The sequence below is a fragment of the Oryza brachyantha genome, chromosome 6 (assembly GCF_000231095.2).
Source record: "Oryza brachyantha chromosome 6, ObraRS2, whole genome shotgun sequence".
Classification (NCBI taxonomy): domain Eukaryota; kingdom Viridiplantae; phylum Streptophyta; class Magnoliopsida; order Poales; family Poaceae; genus Oryza; species Oryza brachyantha.
In genome coordinates, this window is record NC_023168.2 from 2,260,606 (window position 1) to 2,281,031 (window position 20,426).

Sequence of the window (20,426 nt, forward strand, 5' to 3'; positions counted from 1 at the left end):
AACCTTTCGAAAACCATTCACCTTACATCCCTCGCCAGAAACCAAAGTAACCACTACACTGTAAGCAAAAAATGACTCCAAAGTTCTTCCTTTCCAAACTCAACAAGGCAAAAGTTCTTTTAACCGCAAAATATTCGAATATATGAATTTTACATGATTTTCACAGAGCCGTTCCAGGCTTCCAATTTTCCTTTATTAAAAAAAATCTTTTTAACACTCTTGAAAAGTAGTACCATATTTTTTAGCGTAAAAATTTAGCACCTCAAAGTACCAGAATTTTACACTATTTTTTAAAAGAGTCCAAAATAAAATACGCAAAGGAAACCATCTTTTAGCATTTTTTGGAAAAAAACGAAAATACATATTTATAACTAAAAGTAATTTATAAATAAAATTTTTAACTACTTATTTTTAGCGATCTACGAGACTGAAAATAAACGCAATAAAACTTTAAAATAACTCTAAATATAAAGGTAAAAAATTAAATTTTTGTCAGCGAACAGAGAAGGCGGTGGAAGAATCTCGTACCTGCTCCTGTGGCCGTGTCAATTTGGAAAATTGGGAGCCGTGACCCGTGAGAGGCGGAGGCGGAGTACCCGGGTGGGCGACGAAGGCGACCGTGCACGGACGGACGCGTCCGGGGCGTGGCGGGGCGGGCGTCGTCAACGTCGCGTCACTGCTGCGATCGCCTCCCCTCCAATCCTCCATTCCTCCATAACAAAATCTCCTCCCGTATTTTCGATACACCGACCGCGCAACCACCACCACCACCATGCGCGGCGGCCGATGACGCCGCCCCCGCCCCCGCCCCCCCTCCTCCTCGCCCACCACCTCACCTCCGCCGTCGCCGCCTCGCTCCTCGCCCTCGTCGACCCGGCCGCCCCCCGCGACCGCAAGCGCAGGCGCCGCGGGGAGGGCGAGAGCGACCGGGAGGAACCCCTCCCGGTTCCGGAGCCGGAGCCGGACCCGGACCCGGAGCCGGAGCCGCTGCGGTTGCCGCTGCCGCCGACGAGCCCGGATCAGTACCCGCTCGCGTTCCGGGTCTCGGCCCCCACGTTCAACTTCCTCGCCGGCCTCCTCGACCCGCTCCTCTCCCACCCGTCGCTGCCGTCCTCGGCGCTGCTCGCGCTCGCGCTCGCGCGCCTCGCCACGGGCCTGCCCTACCCGACGCTCGCCGCGCTCTTCGGGGTGCCGGCTTCCGCCCCGCGCGCGGCCTCCCGCCGCCTCCGCCGCGTCCTCCTCGCGAACTTCCGCTTCTGGCTCGCCTTCCCCGCCGAGCCGAGCAGCGCCTCCTCGTCCGCGCCTCTCCCGTCCTGCCGCGGCGCGCTCGCCTGCGCGCGCTTCGACGGCCCGGACGGTCCCCTCGCCGCCCAGCTCGTGGCCGGCGCCTCCTCCCGCGTCCTCTCCCTCGCCGCCGGCTTCCGCGGCGACCGCACCGACCTCGAGGTGCTCAAGCTGTCGTCTCTGTACCAGGAGCTTCAGCAAGGGAAGGTGCTCGACCCCGGCCAGTACCTGGCCGGTGACGGCGACGGGTACCCTCTGCTGCCCTGGCTCATGGTGCCGTTCCCGGGGCCGGTGGTGCCCGGCTCGCCGGAGGCAGGATTCAACGCCGCGCACGACGCAATGTGCCGCAAGGCGAGGCGCACAGTCCGGAGCCTAAAGGGATGGGGCGCCATCGCGCGCCTCCGTGACGAGGAGAGCCCTCGCGCCGCCGTGGCGTGCATCGGCACATGCGCAATGCTCCACAATGTGCTGCTCGCCAGAGAGGACCACTCCGCGTTGGCGCCGGAGGAGGCGGACAGCGACATGCCGGCGGCGGCGCAGCGCCGGACAGGCGACGACGCCGGAGCGGAAGACCTCGAGATTCATGGGCGCGCGTCGGCGTTTCGCAGCGCCTTGGCGGCGACGATGAGAGGCCGATGAGACGGTGATGAACTGATGATTGATTAGCGACGATATCTCTGCCATTGCTGATTCTTTTTGGATCAAATTGTTTGCATAGTGTTCGATGCTGAATTCCTGGTTATTCCATTGGGTTTTTTAGTTTGTTGACTGCTCAATAAATCACACAATAATTTCAGTAGAATTTATACTGGAAACAGATCAATTTGTACGGACCAATGTTACTATATGTGTCAATCAGAACTTAGTCAACTCACTGGCGAGGTCGATTAGGCTCAGTTCAGTTTGCAAAAATATTTTAAAAAATATCACATCAGATATATGGACGTAAATTTGACGTATTAAACGTAGTCTAATTATATAACAAATTACAGATTCCGCTAAGAAACTACGAGACGGATCTTTTGAGTCTAATTAATCCGTCATTAGCTCACGTGGGTTACTGTAGCACTTATGACTAATCTGCACTAATTAGTCTTAAAATATTTGTCTCACGATTTCTCTCATAATTATGCAATTAATTTTTATTTTTATTAATATTTAATGTTTTATTTAGATGTCTAAAAATTCGATGTGATGTTTTTAGGAAAACTTTTTAAGCGTGAGGAAGCTGACGGCAATGGTAAGTTGGTAACGATACTTTTCGTTCTTTCTTTTTTCAAAATTATCCCTGGTTTCGATCTCTTTTGTCAATCTGGGACGAAAATGATTGGAAAACATGTTCTAACTATTTCGATAACTATAATTTTTCGAGGAAACAGTATAAAAGTATTGTAAAATTGAACTACGAAATCATATATTTAACTTAACATGATTGTGTAATATGATTGGGTGGTATCAACCTTTGCCCTATAAAATTTAGAGTTGGGTCTAAAATGACGTGGAAAGGTTTAATAGATTATTGAGGTAAAAAATTTTAAGAACCGAGTAGGGTTACAAAAGAATCGAAGGGTGTTGGCCCATTATCACCTAAAAAATCAATAATTCAAGCTTATGTTGTGTAAATTACAAACTATATTTTCTTTAGGCATATGTTCAAAATAGGAGGTATTTAGTTGAGACGTTGATGTTCATCTAAACTATATACTCCAAACCAAATAGAAATGTTTACCATATATATTGGTATTTAGGATCAAGATATATGGTAATTACTGTATTATAACAAACGATTTATGGGACAGGAAAACAGCAGGCAAAACAAAAAATCGTTTCCTTTCATTTATATACTTTTTAACCATTTGCATTCTCATTTTCATGGATACCATTTCAAATAATTTGGTCAGTTGAAACGAGCGTAGTTACTAGTGCTAGTGGTCCTACCTTTTCAAGTTTATGGAAGATGAAAAATGAAATATCATCTGGAGTATTTTCTATAACTAAAGTGAAGCTATTTCCGCTCTTTGTCCCAAATAAAGTCATTTCTTTATTTATCTCATTATTTCAACCGGTCATTCTTCATTTAATTTGCTCGCATACATTCTCTTCTCAACCGATTACAACTTTTCTTCAATCATTTGTGCCTTCTTAATCCGCATTTTCAACTCTAGAATGGTTATATTTTAGGACGGATGGAGTAGTATAGACAATTGAGTTAACTGCTATAATGTTTAAAATATAGTCTAAAAATATGACATGATATAAAAATCGTTTGCAAAAAATATGCAATAGTTTGAGAAGCATGCACAAAACTTTAGAAAAAGTTGGGAAGAAGAACACAACATGTCCTTCCTTCCGCCTCATCCCCGTCAAACCCTTGCCGGCGACGGTCGCTCCGGAAGACTCCCGTCACCCCGTGAAATTTTTTTATTAAATAAACCTTTTTAGCAAGTAATTTTATTACTAAATCACCGGACAAAATATTTTTAAAACTGAACCTTTTGGCCACGCCAATGTTAGTGGCGTGGCAAGACAACGTTGCCACGTCGCAAAATCGGCATGGAATGGCGTGGCAAGACTCAGTGGTGTGGCCAAAAGGTTCAGGGTGAAGATATTTTCCTCGGAGGTCTAGTAATAAAATTATTTATTAAAATTATTTAAAAAATAAAATTTTCTCACCCCGCTCCCCTCCCCTCCTCTCCTTGGCTTGCAGGTTGCAGCATCAGGCTAAAAAGATCCTGAACAAAAAGCTCCCGCCTTCTGTTTGCCCCTACTCCTCAATCCAAGTCCAACGGGTTCCCCACCGAACCCAACAAATGCCATGCCGCCATCGCAACCAGTGAAGATCTCGTCACCATGTGTTGACGCCAAATTTGTACGAACAAGTGAGGTCTTGAGAGATTTGCTTCACTCTAGCGTGGATCCTATTAAATTAGGTTCAAGGTGTACCAATCAATTTGGCTTATGTAATTGACAAGAAAGATAGAAGTATATCAAACAACCGATTAGCCGATAGGATTCTGTGAGACTAGCCAATTGGTGTAGAAACACTATAGTAAGGCAATCGGTATTTTATTGATATAATTACCATGAGTATACATATTTGCAAGATTTATTTGGCTATAGCCAACTGATGATCAATAAGGATCTATAAAATATAATCTAGCTTACTATGAGTAATCTTGATTAGTTAGATTGAACCGATGCAACACCAAACTACACCTATCAATTTTATGTTAGATACTACTCAAAGTTGATTATCAGCAAGGAGCCGATTAGCCGATAGCTACAACCAAACTTATGGTAATATAAATATGTATCGGTTGAGAAAATATACTATTGTATCTCCATATCAAAATTAATTAATTTTGATTTGAAAAGATATTGTGTTTAATGTGTTATAGCATTGACTTTATACTAATCTTGTACTACGAGCGTACTACTCTCGTACGGTCGTACCGACAAGGATCTCACTCCGTTCAGCGCCCCCGTTAGCGTTGGTCCCCCGGCGTTGAGCACGAGCTTGAAAGTGCTGTCACAACTCACAACCTTAATTTGATTAATTATTATTTTTATAAATTTTGACATGACCTTAATCACACTGCCAAATCCGTGATGCCTTTGACTAATATAATGCATTGCATGTCATTTTATTGCTGCATTTTTCGTTGACCCGACTCCGTCTATTGCTATATCTTGTACTGCTGTATGACGCCAAATGACTTTCTCACTGATAATAATACGACCAAATTTTACTCTTATCTTTTCGCTTATACTTATTATTATAAGCCAAAATTTAAATTTTCAATCTTAAATTTTGAGTTGATTTTGAATTTATTTTACTGAAGTTTATTTTCTAGCCTAGCCTTTTAGATCGTTAAAAATACATATATAAAAGATTTATTCATAAATTATTTTTCGTTACAAATACGACACGACTATCCTCTTTGTTCAAAGCCACCAAAAAGTTTTGATATTTACTAGAACTTGAACTAGTACACTCACAATCACAACTAGAGTACTCTCTCCGTCCCAAAACAAACCAATCTTTCGGTTTCCGTGTACAACGTTGGACCATCCGTCTTATTTGAAATTTTTTAAGAAATTAAAAAAATAATCACACGTAAAATACTATTTATGATTTATCATCTAATAAAAACAAAAATGTTAATCATAAAAGTGAAATATTAATTTGTCTTGGAACGAAGAGAGTATTAACCTTCCTCTGCAATGGGCTTTAAGCCCAAATAGGCCCAAGCATTGCAAAGCAAATGGGCCGGATACAACCTACCACTTGGATCAGCCCAGTGGAGGTGTGCCCATGCGCTCTCGTACACTCGAACCAGCGGGCGCCGGAGCAGCGGCGGCGACGGATTTTGGGTGGGGGGTGCACACGCTGCTGCCCTTGGCACGCGGCGCCGTTCCGGTGCCCGGGTTGCCGGAGGCGGAGGAGTTCCAACGCCGCGGAGCTGCCCGGATCACACCCTACGCGCCGGTAGCTGGTAAGAGGGGATTAATAAGCACCCGTGCTGGAGGACGGCGAGGAGTCCGAGACTGATTTGGGAGTTTTATGCATCAGATGACGACGGAGGGGGAAGGATTCGAGATTGATGGGCGGGCATTGGTGTCGCCGAGCGCGTCGGATCGGAGCACTGCAACGATGAGGTAGAAATCTGCTAGTGGTTGAGTTCCTTAACTATCCTGTCAATTTTTTTGTATACCTCTTTTGGATCATACGGCTTGAATCAATGGTACTGAATGTTTGGGGTACAATTATTTGTTTAGTTTGTTCCTGATCCTTAAATCAATTAGTGGTATAGTCTGATACTTGAAAGAAATTAGATTTCCAGTTCTCACAGTTTCGTAGCTAGTCTTGACAAATGACAAATATTCATGCATTCATTTTCTACTTTCATCTACATTATTAGACTCGAAGCATTCATCAGTCAAACTGGATTCGTATTATACACTATCCTATACATACAGTCAAACTTCGCTACTATTTTGAGGGAATGCGAATACTACTAAAATTTCAATCAGTGTAAGATAGGCGCTCTTGTTAATTTTCTCTTTCAACAACGTAACTTACCATTTTCTCACAATGCATAGATCAACTTGATATGAATGTAGACATGTAGTAGCAATGACAGTGCTGGACATTATCCCACAGCCGAATGCAGGGTTTCAACCACAGTATCCATGCTTGGTCGCCTGCGCCTATCTCCTTCCAGACACAACACTGCTATCTTTAGCACTGTGGCTGCCTGTGAATAGTTGAATTCTCCATTAAGCCTGCGGTCAATGAATTCCAGCAGCCATGATTGATCTTCGCTAGCCAATTTCTCGTTGAGAGTATCAACAGTGCATTTAACAGCCAGTTCTACCTCTTCCTTGCCATCAAACACCCATCGGGAAACCCGACTCCCCTTCACTAACTCAACAAGTAATATTCCATAGCTGTAAACATCAGCCTTGCCTGTGATTGGAAGATTTAGAGTCCATTCTGGTGCAATATACCCTCTAGTTCCATGCACTCTCGACAACATTTGTGCTGTTCCTTGCTTAAGTAGTTTCACCAGTCCAAAATCTGCAATCTTTGGCTCAAAGTCTTTATCTAGCAATATGTTTTCCGGTTTGATATCGCAGTGCACAATCCATTCAAGACACTCATGGTGGAGATATGCCAGTCCTTTTGCCACTCCAAGTGCAATATTGTACCTTTGGCTCCATTTTAGGATAGGAAATAAGTTGTGATCGTCAAACAGAAGTCTGTCTAAAGAACCGTTCTCAATGTACTCAGAAACCAAGAGCCTATTTGTCTTCTCCACACAAAACCCCCAAATTCTGACCAGATTCATATGATATATTCTTCCTATGACGCTTAACTCAGACTTTAACTCCTGCTCTCCATAGATCACATCATTTAGCTTTTTCACTGCAACCTTCCTTTCATCATCGAGGACTCCCTTGTAGACCACACCTGATCCACCACTTCCCAGCTCTTCCTTAAAACAATTGGTTGCCTTGTGTAACTCCTTGTAGCTGAATCGCCGGAATTGACTCGAAATGATCATGTAGCCCTCGTCAGTAATCTCTGGGCTTTTCTCCCACTTTTGAACAACTGAAAACCCAACAATGATTAAAATTACTTCAATCAAAAGCAATGTTAGAACAGAAGACAGGAAGTAACCAAACGCAAACTTGGAACTGACATCCTCAGACATTTGGGATGAAGGGTAGGCCAATTTTTCAGTAACTCCGCAGGAATGGGTTAGTCTATAATCTGATTCTTTGGTAAATGACACTCCCTTAGGAACTTTCAGATAGTTGTCATTGTAAGGATCTGGGAAGCTCTTGCCATTGAAAAGTGAGTATTTTGGATAACATTGGCCAGTTCCTTTCCGGTAACCAAAGCCTTGGCAATTATTGATGGCCAGGCATATATTTCTACAGTAAGAGTATGGCACTGACTCTTTGTAGGCGATGTCGTACCCCCAGAAGTCAGTTCCAGTGTTCTTTCTGAATGAGAAGTCATGGCTGATAGTGTTGTTTGTATTGTTTCTATTCCCTTTATCCCAGATAGCAGTGATGTTTTCCTTGCGCTTGCACCCTTTGCTCCAGTCACTCGGTTCAATCACCTCGAAGCCTCGGAGGCAAGAACAATGGAGTTTCGGGGTGTAATTGCAGACACTGTTTATGCCACACACTCCATGCATTTGACATACTCTTGAGAATGCCATCCAAGAAATTGACCAGCTGCCACTGGTTTCGTTTAGGCTGTATAGCCTAAGATTACCATCATAATCCAGTGTCAACCTCCTCATGACATGATCACCAAGATCAGAGGCTTCAAATTTAAGTTTGTCACTTGATACAAAATAGCCTCCCTGATCTAGAACCCCATAGCGTCTACTGTTATAAGTTGACCTCCCACTCTTCCATGGGTTATCAAAGGAAGGATTTGGCCAATATATGCTTGCAGTGTCAGGGCCATTGTAGACAAGAGTCAGCACATTGTTACTGTCATAGAGAAAGTTGTAGAAGCCTGAATATAGCAAACCCCTGGCAGAAGCAGATACCAGTTTAACATTCCTAGTTATTGGCTGCAGAGGCAAAAGTGTATCCGTTGGCGAGTCGAAGCTCCTCCATAGATTCTGCCCGTCTGGATCCGTGACAACAAGGTTCCCATAGTCGAGAAGCTCAGCTCGGTTGGCTCGAGTGTCCGTTGTGTTCGTGCTCCATACAACTTTGCCATTGTAGTCGAGAAGGGCGAAGGTCCCGTCCTTCCGGAAGGTGAGCCTGGAGCCCGCGCCGTTCACCGGAGCGTCGCGGTTGGCCGTCCACGCGACGGTCTTCTCCGACGACCTGGAGAACCAGATGGAGAAGGTGAAGGCGTTGGTGGCCACCTTGTAGAAGCCACACGAGAAGTCCCCATTGGGTGACACCAGGATGGCCATGGTGTCACCCTGGGTGGAGAAGCTGGAGCCTCTGGCAAGGGAGCTTTCTTGATCTTTTGCAGCAGCAGTGAGGAGCATGAGAAGGAAGGAGATCGCTGTGGTGAAAATGCAGAAGCCTCTCATGGCGATGGTAAGGTTTCTTCGGATCACAGTAATTTCAGAGAAAACAGTTCAATTTCTTCAAACCGAAGAGGGCCAGAGTGTTTGGCACGAGAAAGTGTGTGCTGGAGTCAATTATATATTGATCAGTCGTCGAGCCAGGAGCCTGCAAATCTGGTGGCGGCTTTCTGTTGCATGAACTGGACAGGAACGATGAAGGGGACCAAATGGCCAATCATTGATTCAGCATGCCCACAACGGCGTTGCCTGGTGCTGCACTGCTGCATCTGGCAAGAAGCTTGGTTCCCTGGTCTTCTTTGACAAATGGGCTGTGATGTGGTATTCAAAGCGCAATGTTGACAGCTAAAAACGTCATTGTTTCATTGAAATTAATCTTAAGCGTAATGCCTTATTAACAATTAAAATAACTTATAGGTAAAAACTTTTCGATACATGTTCTTAGTTATCTAAAATCAAAGACAAGACTAAAGAATAAACTATGATGAAAAAAATCTTGTCATCAAAAGTTTCTAAGATTCAACTTCTGGCTTATAAGTATAAGCATAAGAGAATGGCTTATAAGTATAAGCATAAGAGAAAAGATAACCGCTGGACGTTTCTAATTTAAACGCTTTGAGAATTGAAATTTGTATAGAATATAAACACTATTATTTATGGTATTTTTTATATTAACCACCTTATATTTTAATTTATTTCTATCACATCTATGTCTTTCCTTTCACCCCTATCCCATCCTCGTTTATTAAAAGGTATTCTAGCATTTTTTTCATCAACTTTAATGTTTGTTAAACAACTTAGAAACCTTTATATTTTAGAACATGGAAAGTATTTATGCAACCTATTAAACTTATTATATTATGAAAGTATGCAGCATTTGAGAAAATATACTGCTGCAGTTTCCCTCTATCAAATTTAATCACTCCATCTTTCAAAATTTAAATTTTCAATATTAAATTTGTAGTTGATTTTGGGTTTTTTTATTATAGTTTATTTTTAGCTTTTGCTTTTAGATTACTAATAACACGTATATAAAATTTTTATTCATAAATATTTTTTTATTTATAAAAATGTCATTTGGTTTTTTCTTTGGAAAAGACGAACAATCACCTCCGATGACCATCCTTAGTTGATGTAAATTGGCTCGTTCCGAGTTGAAATGCTATTCTTTCCGCAACACTGGAAGAGTTCTCTCTTGTACTTGCCTGCCAACTATCATTGCATGCTGACCTTAATTACGCTGCTAAATCCGTGATGTCTTGACTAATGAATTTCATGTCGCCTTAGTTCTACATTTTTCTTTGACCCCCTCCTCCGTCAATTGCTAAATTTTGTATGACGCCAAACGAAGGGTCAGCTTTTCTCGAATAATACTACAAGAATACGGGGTCAACATTGCTTAACCATTCTCCTCCGTTGGTTGCAACTTGCAAGCATAGGAGGAGCAAATGGCTAGGGGCAGTTCAACGTGTGGAGCACATGACATCCATACCAGAATTTTTTTATTTTTTAAACTTTTTTAAGGAATAATTTTATTACTAAATCTCCGGAGAAAATATTTTCACCATATAAACCTTTTGACCACGTCATTGTCGGTGGCGTGGCAGCATTATCTTGCCAATGGCGTGGCAAGACTGCCACGCCATGTTATGCCCGAACAGGCGATGTGGCAGCGTTGTCCTAAAAGATTCAGTTTTGGAGATATTTTCTCCGGATGTTTAGTAATAAAATTATTTCTTAAAAAAGTTTAAAAAATAAAAAAAATCTCCATACCACCAACAGATCCATCTTTTCACTTTATCTTTTCACTTTTGCTTATGTTTATAAGTCAAACATTGAATTTTCAACTATAAATTTAAAGTTAATTTTAGATTTTTTATTGTAGTTTATTTTCAAGCATTGGCTTTTAGATTGATAAAAGCACATATATAAAATTTTTATTCCTAATTATTTTATTTACAAATATGTTGTTTGCCTTTTTCTTTAAACAAACCAAACAATTGCCCCCCAAATCTTTGCAATCAAAATTGGAGCAAATTGAACGTTCAAATATTGACAAATTTTGGATATAAAAATAAATTAGTGTGAAACAAGGTGGCCGTTGCCAAAATTTCTTGATCAGGCCATTACAAAATTTTTAGCTTCAAAATAATTTGTCCAAAGCTGCCAAACAATATTGGAACTTTGGAGGTAGTACTAGTACGCTATCAGTACTGAGTATACAGGGTCCGTTTGGTTGAGAACTAACGTTACCGTACATTCTTAAGCTAACTTTAGGCCGCGTTCGTTTGAGCCTGCTAGGTTAATTTACTCTGGTGGGAAAAACGTATTAATAAATTAGTATATAACTAATTAATTATTAATTATTAAAAAATATAAAATAGATATTATTTTTTAAAACAATTTTTTTATAGAAAATTTTTAAAAAACACACCGTTTAGCAGTTTATGAAGTGTGCGCATGGAAAAGTTAACTTAGGGGTGGATGAACGCGGCCTTAGTCTAACCATGCTTTTGTGACAAACAACATGATAAATTAAGCTTAGATAAAATTAAGCAATAAAATATAATGAATGGCACGGGGGCCAAATGGCTCGAAGTTAGACGAGTTATAGTTGTGACGGAAACCATACGTTATCCACCAAAACTATAGCTCGGCAAATTTAGTTGCCAATCAAACAGGCCCATGATCTTCTTCTGTAATGGGCTTAAAGCCCAAATGGCCCTAAGCCTTGCAAAGAAAATGGGCCGGACACAATCTACCACTTGGTCAGCCCAGACCATGTGTGCGCTCTCGAAGACTCGAACTGCGCCGCGGAGTTTTCTCAAAAAAAAAAAAAAAAAACCTTCGCCGCGGAGCAGCGGCGCTACCGGCGGGCGACGGCGGCGAGCAGCCACCGCGTCGACCGCGAGCTCTCGCGACGGATTTGGGGGCACCCGCTGCTGCCCTTGCTCGCGGCGCAGTTCCGGTGCCCGGGTCTCCGGAGGCGGAGGAGTTCCAATGGCGCGCGCTGTCCGGAGCCCTACGCACCGCAGCGGCGCCTGTAGCAGTAGCTGGTAAGAGGGGATTAATCAGCATTTGCGCAGATGATTTGGGGGAGTCCGAGACTGATTTGAGGGGGTTTATGAACAGATGATGACGGAGTGGAATGATTCGACGTTGATGGGCGGGCAATGGCGTCGCCTCGTCGAGCGCATCGGAGCACCGCAACGATGAGGTAGAAATCTGGTAGTGGTTGATTTCCTTAACTATCCTGTTATTTTTTTCTGTAGTTCTTTTGGATCATACAGTTTTAATCAATGGTACTATTTAGGGTCCAATTATTTGTTTAATATGTTTCTGCTCCTTCAATCAATTAGTGAATAGTGATACTTCAAGAAATTAGATTTCGAGTTCTTACAGCTTCGTAGTCTACGCATGTTCTTCAATGGATTAAATACATTCAATTGTTACTCTCATATACGTTATTAGACTCAGAAAAAGTATACTATAATGGTTTATTGCGAATACCAAATAACCATACTCCGTTACTATTTTGAGGGAATGCGAATACTACTAAAATTTCAGTGTAAGATAGGCGCTCTGGTTAGTTTCTCTTTCAACAAGGTACCTTATTATTTTCTCACAATACATACATCAACTTGATATGAATGTAGTAGCAATGATAGTGCTGGACATTATCCCACAGCCGAAAGCAGGATTTCAACCACAGTATCCATGCTTGGTCGCCTATGCCTATCTCCTTCCAGACACAACACTGCTATCTTTAGCACTGTGGCTGCCTGTGAATAGTTGAATTCTCCATCAAGCCTGCGGTCAACAAATTCCAGCAGCCATGATTGATCTTTGCTAGCCAATTTCTCGCTGAGAGTATCAACAGTGCGTTTAACAGCCAGTTCTACCTCCTCCTTGCCATCAACCACCCATCTGGAAACCCGAATCCCCTTCACTAACTCAAGAAGTACTACTCCATAGCTGTAAACATCAGCCTTGCCTGTGATAGGAAGATTTAGAGCCCATTCTGGTGCAATATACCCTCTAGTTCCATGCACTCTCGACAACATTTGTGTTGTTCCTTGCTTAAGTAGTTTCACCAGTCCAAAATCAGCAATCTTTGGCTCAAAGTCTTTATCTAGCAATATGTTTTCCGGTTTGATATCGCAGTGGACGATCCATTCAAGACACTCATGGTGAAGATATGCCAGTCCTTTTGCCACTCCAAGTGCAATACTGTACCTTTGGCTCCATTTTAGGACAGGAAATAAGTTGTGATCGTCAAATAGAAGTTTGTCTAAAGAACCGTTCTCAATGTACTCAGAAACCAAGAGTATTTTTGTCTTGTCCACACAAAACCCCCAGATTCTGACCAGATTCATATGATACATTCTTCCTATGACACTTAGCTGAGACCTTAACTCCTGCTCTCCATAGATCACATCGTTTAGCTTTTTCACTGCAACCTTCCTTTCATCATCAAGGACTCCCTTGTAAACCACACCTGATCCACCACTTCCTAGCTCTTCCTGAAAACAATTCGTTGCCTTGTGTAACTCCTTGTAGGTGAATCTTCGGAACTGGCTAGAAATGATCATGTAACCTTCATCATTAATCTCTGGTCTTGTCTCCCATTTTTTAACGACTGAAAATCCAGCAACGATTAAAACCACTTCAATCAAAAGCAATGTTAACACAGAAGAAAGGAAGTAACCAAACTTGAACTTGGAACTAACATCCTCCAACATTTGTGATGAAGTGTATGCCAGTTTTTCAGTAACTCCGCAAGAATGGTTTAGTCTAGAATCTGTTTCTTTGGTAAATGATACCCCCTTAGGAACTTTCAGATAGAGGTCATTGTAAGGATCAGGGAAGCTTCTGCCATTGAAAAGCAAGAACTTTGGATAACATTGGCCTGTTCCTTTTCGGTAACCAAAGCCTTGGCAGTTAGAGTTTGCCAGGCATATATTTCTACATTCCGAGAACGGCACTGATGCTTTGTAGGCCAAGTCATACCCCCAGTAGTCAGTTCCAGTGCTCTTTCTGAAAGAGAAGTTCTGGTTGATTGTGTTGTTTGTATTATGTCTATTCCCTTTCTCCGAGATGGCTGTGATGTCTGCCTTGCGCTTGCATCCTTTGCTCCAGTCACTTGGTTCAATCACCTCGAAGCCTTGGAGGCAAGAGCAATGGAGTTTAGGAAGGTAGTTGCAGACACTGTTTATGCCACACACTCCATGCATTTGACATACTCTAGAGAATGCCATCCAAGAAACTGACCAGCTGCCAATGGTCTCGTTTAGGCTGTACAGCCTAAGATTACCGTCGTAATCCAGTGTCAACCTCCTCATTACATGATCACCAAGATCAGAGGCGTCAAATTGAAATAAGTCACTTGCTGCAAAATGACCTTTCTGATCTAGAACCCCATATAGGCTGTTGTTATAAGTCGTCCTCCCATTCAGCCATGGCTGGTCGAAGGAAGGATTTGGCCAATATATGCTGCCAGCGTCAGGGCCATTATAGACGAGTGTCAACATATTGTTACTATCAAAGAGAAAGTTGTTGAATCCTGAATATTGCAAACCCCTTGCAGATGCAGATACAAGTTTGACATTCCTAGTTATTGGCTGCAACGGCAGAAGCGTATCTGTTGGCGAGTCGAAGCTCCTCCATAGATGCTGGCCGTTTGGATCCATGACAACAAGATTTCCATTGTCGAGAAGCCCTGCCCTGTTGGCTTGAGTTGCGGTTGTGTTGGTGCTCCATACAACTTTGCCGTTGTAGTCAAGAAGGGCCAAGGTCCCATCCTTCTGGAAGGCGAGCCGTAGTCAAGAAGGGCCAAGGTCCCATCCTTCTGGAAGGCGAGCCTTGAGCCCTCGCCGTTCACCGGAGCATCGCGGTTGGCTGTCCAAGCGACCGTCTTCTCCGTCGACCTGGAGAACCAGATGGAGAAGGTGAAGGCATTGGTGGCCACCTTGTAGAAGCCACAGGAGAAGGCGCCGTTCGGCGACACTAAGATGGTGTCATCCTGGGTTGAAATTGATGAACCTCTGGCAAGGAAGCTGTTGTTATTATCTGCAAGAGCAATGGTGAGCATGAGTAGGAAGAAAACCAGTGTGGTGAAAATGTAGACGGCTCTCATGGCTATGGCAAGCAATTGCCTATGATCATCTGACGCAATGGAAACCAATGTGCTGGAGTCCATTATATATATCAAGATTGTGGAGCAAATTCAGTCAAAAACAAAAGGATTATGGAGCAAATTCGGTCCCAGCAAAAAAAAAAAACAACATTGTGGAGCAAAGAGCCAATAACTGCCTGAGTGGCTGAGTCTATGACAAAGTTAACGACAACTTCACTGGCCTCCTAATTGTCTTTTTTTTTTGCCAGTTGCTATATATATATCATATACAGATATACTTGATGTATTAGCGTAGGAAAGGGACTAAATAGTCAAAACAATGTAACAATATAGTTCCTCTGGTAGCTTTCTTCATCAGTAAGACCTTTGTCAAAATAGTCTTTTAGCTTTGTAACATTTAATTCATGTGCCGTTGAATAATTAGTGTAAACTTCAAATCAGTCATCCACTAATTCAAGCGGTACCTCATTCGTTGTGTAGTAAGAACGAGTTAGGCACTCATATATTGACTATGAAAATCCCCAACAGCTCCCATTGTCCGTCGTGGAAATAGAATATACGTGAAAAAAATTTGCTCCAATAGATATTTTATCTCATACTTTAAAATGGAACATCCTCTGTAATGAAAGGATAGAGTTTCTCTCTCCTCATTCTATTTTACAACATCTAATCTCAAGATAAAAGAATAATAACAACATGAGAATATGTGGTTGTATAATATTAAATATATATGGAGGACGCAATATACATGTTTTGTTGGAATGATGACCGATATGAATAGACAATATATTTTAGATTACCGGCAATATGACTGATCAAATTTGGATAAGCTGTTGGGAATGCTATAATAGCTATTAACTTTGTAACTCAGCCATTTATTTAAGCCCGGACAGGGTGTCATTATATTAAGAGGGTGTGAAAAGTAAATACAAGAGCATGGTGACAAATCGCAGAAGAGGAAAATAAGGGCAGAAGGGGCTACAGTAGACACCAAGGAGGTGCCTTTGTAGACCTAGTTCACAGTATAGGTTCGTCATCGCTTCCATGTTGATTAGGCAAAGGGTTGATAACCCCCGTGCGCCACTAGTACACCAGAACCCAATTGTCTTTGTGATTTGGTTGATCAACTTGTCTATTTCTTGTTGAAGACCTTATTCTTACGTTCTTTACATATTTTCCACAATACCATGATTATTAAGGATTTGATGTCACCTTTTAGCTCTTTTGGAGCTATCCAATCTTCTAGTAGCAAGCCGGTACTATTGTTGCTTGGGTTAAGATGTGAGTAGGTTGTCATGCTTAAGACATCCTTCCAAATCTGTTTTGTCACTAGGAATTCCTTCCTTGAACTGTTGTTTTAAGGTTTCGATAGCATAGTTACAGAAATATTTGTTTGGCCATTAACGTTGTTGCTGTAGACAATCTACGGTCCAGATTCGGTTTTGTAGCAGGAGGCATGTAAAAATTGGCATTTTGTCATGCCTAGTTCTTCCACACATGCGACACTGAATTGGATGGTCTCGATCTGATGAACTGCATTTGGTATGTGCGGCCTTTTTTTTTTTTGGTTGCTTTGCTTTCTCTGACCGCATCGTTGACAGGGAGTCAAGGAACAGGCGAACAGCCGAACAGGGCTCATATTTGATATTTATTACAAACTGTCCTCCCATTCAGCCATGGCCGGTCATAGAAAGTTTTGGCTTCCTTTTTTCCCCTTGAATAAACAAATATTAATTGTCATAAAGTTAACAAACACATTTTAAAAAAAATTCTAATATATATATATATATATTAATGTTTTTAATAGAATCATAGTGCTTAGAGGTTTGGGAAACATGTGAATCTATTTAATCCATTCATTCTAAAAAGAATAGAGAACACGTCCATATGCCAAATGTCAACAGTCAAACATGTCGTGGTTGTCAAAGAGAAAGATATAGAAACCTGAATATAGCAAGCCCCTGGTAGATGCAGAGTTCAGTTTTAGGTCTTTCACAGTCGGCTTACGTGTGTTATAGCTTTAGCTCACCACCTAAGCAAATTTATGCCACGGAAGCTATAAACCGACTTCTGCGAAGCTCCTCGCAACCTACAGGAGAAACGAGTTTCCTTGTCAGAGGAGCACAGGCACAGGACACGCCAAGACACAGGGAGCCAAGGTTGCTACACTGTGAAGCTCGTTGCCCTGACAAGTCATAACTTTTGTGGGCCCATGTAGAATACGATGCACTGTGAATTGCGTGTCTTTGCTGACTCTTCAACCACAAAATAAACAGAGCTATGGGGAGCCGTTACTTCGACTGTGAGAGCCCTTACATGCCTCGTTATTGGATGCAATGACGTGTGTATCAGCTAGCGAGTCAAAGCTCCTCCTTAGGTTCTGACCGTTGTTGAGGAATTCGGATCATCTACGGTTGCTATAACAACTACAACTTAGACAGTAATATTTATTACCAATGGATACAAATCGAATGGTCTAAATCAGTCCGACACACTATAGTGAAAATATTGTAGTATAAGATTTAGACAGTTAATCATTAGAATGGATGGATGAAATTCCGTGCCGTCCTTAATTTGCAGTCAAGGCTGACTGCATGTGATCCGAGTTCATTGTTGAGAAGCTTTGCTCGGTTAGCTCGAGTGGCTACGTCGGTGCTCCGTACAACTCTAGCATCGTAATCTAGAAGTGCCAAGCTCTTGTCCTTCTAGAAGGTGAGCTTGGAGCCTTCACCGAAGCTACTGCCACGTGACCGTTTTCTCATCGCCAACGGATGCTTACAAAATTATCCCCAAAATCCGGTGTTTGTAATGAGATTTTGAGGTGTCCTGCTCTCTAGGAGATATTGAAAAAAAAAGTCTCAATAACAGAAAGTAGGTCTACTCCAAACTATGAATTGGCCTTGGCCCCAATAGTTCTTCTATAGAGATGCCCAAAAATTATGATCACTAACTCCATATTTCTTGCATGTTACATCTCCGCGTTGGAGAGATCGTGTTGAGAACCAGAGATTGGAGAAATTTTGTATATGCGGCAAGCCAAATAAATCTTAGTTTTTATTAAAAGTGCATGCTCTTTGCGCTGAGGACATGTTTCGTCTGGCTTAATTGTAACATAGAGAAACAGGAAAAAAATAATTAAATAAGAAAACACATGCACACATCAATCTAAACGTTCAAGAGGTTTAAGTGCACACAAAATTTTGAATGTTTTCTTCCTATAGCTTATAGGAAAGGACCATTTTATTTGGTTTTCATATATCTTATCCATATAACCCGAATAACACCTACAAAAATTAATTGTTAGGGATTTAAATCCTCTGTTTCCTCAAACCGAACAAGCCAATTTCTTTCTCGCTAAATCCAAGGTCTCTCCATGTATATAATAAATGAAAGAGTAAAGTACATCAGCGGTCTCTAAGCTTGTATGCATGTATCATCTAAGTTACTGAACTCTTAAAATATATTTTTAGATCCCTAAACTTGTCCGAGGGTGTCATATAGGTCCAAACGAGCTCCAATCCTCTCCATCCGCTGACGTGGCATGCCACGATGGCGGCATATAGTTTTTCAGCGGCCGGCTCCATATAGTTTTCCATGAACAAATCCATAAAGTATTTTCGCTGCATTATATTGTTTGTCACGTTTGACCCGTGTGGGCGTTGATTGCTTGCAGCCGCCTGCTTCTGGCCGCGGCGCACACAGGAAGAGAATAATGTAATGTAATGTAATGACGGGTTAGCAACTTTAATTTTCTCTTTCCATGAGATTAGGCAATTCAGCGTGAGATGTTTTCATCATGTTACGGCAGTGGGTTAGCTAGAGTGGCATATATGGCTTCTAGAACCCTGGAGGATGAGGATCATGTTAAGAGTCACAGCATGCTGTTGCCCTACGGATGATTAGATGAGTCTTTGGTATTTCATAGTATACGGACATACTGTCTCATACGTTACAACGAGATTTTTTACTTTAAAATATCATCAACATGTTATTATATTTACATGTGGGCCTATTAGTCCTATGATTTTTTTTTCTTCTCATAAAAAAGTAGAGTTGGTGTGAGTGATTGACACATAGGATCTAAAATTATTTTTTTAAAATAGAGTAGATAAAAAATAGAGAGTTGACGGTGATCGTGACAGATTCACCATCAACCATCACCTCAAGGAATGTTTACAGGAGTATGTGTAAAATTCAGATACGTTCTCGCCTCTCACGAAGGCCGCGTAGCGAAGGCCGCATAGCTCTGTTAAATAGGGATGGCAAAACGGGGGTGAAAAGATTCCATTGTCTATTACAATCGGAGATAGATGCGACTAGTATGCATCACATATACATGTACATGATTTCACTGATATGACGTACAATGGACTCCACATGTCAGATTTTTCCTTCCTCTTTTCTTGTTTCTCTTCCTTCCTCTCCTCTGTGTGGTGCTCAGTATATGCTGCAAACATGAAACAACTTTGGATCTTTTTGTTTTCTCTCAAATCCATGAATGAATTGCACCGAACATGCATGAACATAGTTTAGATGCTTTTCAATTTTCAGCACAGGATTATTTCTGTTTGTATCAGATCACTCCCACGCAATAGCGAGTTCAAGTTCCTCCTCGGCAGCTATAAAGGTTTTGAAATGTGCAGATATAGAGCTTTTTTGTCGTTATTGAAAAAATATCTCAAGTTTAGTGGTATAATGTACGAGGATTGTAAAAAAAACCCACTGATATAACTGCCAAGCAGACATAATTTCATACCAAGTTAATTTGAAACTTAATCATAAATAAAAACTTGAAATTTAATTATTAACTTTTGAAATTTGATTTACAAAGAGAATTTGAAACTTAATTATTTAAAATTGAATTATAACTTTTGATATTTGTTTTGTAGGGCATAATCTCACACATAGAACACCCTTCAAAAAGTATGCTGCTATTTGTGGCGCACACAAGGTATTCTTTAGCAAAAGGCGAAAGAATAGTTCGCATTGTGATTACCACGCAGCTGCTTAAATTTTACAATAACATTTGTCTCCATGTAAATAGCTGTATGGCTAGCTTATCTCCTGCAGAACAAGCGGTATGGTATTAAACATTTTTTCTCGTCACCCAGTTCGGCATGTACAGAAGCCGTTTCTCTTTGCGATACGCTTGGTCTTGTCGTACAACTAGTGATAACAGAAAATTATAAACTGAAATGATTATACTTATTGGTATAGCCGATTGGCGAAGCCATATGCGAATTCGCCGTTGGGAGACACCAGGATAGCAGCAATTTTACTATTCTTGAAGAGAGAAGGTCTACTATTTTCTATGTAAAATTAGTATTTCGTGGTACGTCCTTAACGATAAAAAAAATGCTGGATGGATGAACCTCTCTCTGGCAATGAAGCTTCCTGGGCCATTTGCCAGAGCAACGGTGAGCATCTCGAGGAAGGAG

At 41.7% G+C, this 20,426-nt stretch overlaps 2 protein-coding genes and 2 pseudogenes across 2 annotated transcripts; 1 reads left to right on the top strand and 3 right to left on the bottom strand.

The window, feature by feature from the left end:
• Positions 1 to 637: 637 nt before the first annotated feature.
• Positions 638 to 2,101, top strand: LOC102708904 (annotated as a pseudogene).
• A 4,142-nt stretch (positions 2,102 to 6,243) lies between these two features.
• LOC102709184 (putative receptor protein kinase ZmPK1) lies at positions 6,244 to 8,932 on the bottom strand. The gene has a single exon (XM_015838445.2). The coding sequence runs from the start codon at positions 8,856 to 8,858 to the stop codon at positions 6,438 to 6,440; it is 2,421 nt and encodes an 806-aa protein (XP_015693931.1). The 5' UTR covers positions 8,859 to 8,932; the 3' UTR covers positions 6,244 to 6,437.
• Positions 8,933 to 12,529: 3,597 nt separating this feature from the next.
• Positions 12,530 to 15,062, bottom strand: LOC102709471 (putative receptor protein kinase ZmPK1). Its single transcript, XM_040524863.1, has 2 exons — positions 14,670 to 15,062; positions 12,530 to 14,625 (listed from the first exon to the last, which is right to left on the bottom strand). The coding sequence occupies exons 1-2, from the start codon at positions 15,049 to 15,051 to the stop codon at positions 12,530 to 12,532; spliced, it is 2,478 nt and encodes an 825-aa protein (XP_040380797.1). The 5' UTR covers positions 15,052 to 15,062.
• Positions 15,063 to 19,883: 4,821 nt separating this feature from the next.
• Positions 19,884 to 19,993, bottom strand: LOC121054819 (annotated as a pseudogene).
• Between the last annotated feature and the right edge of the window lie 433 nt (positions 19,994 to 20,426).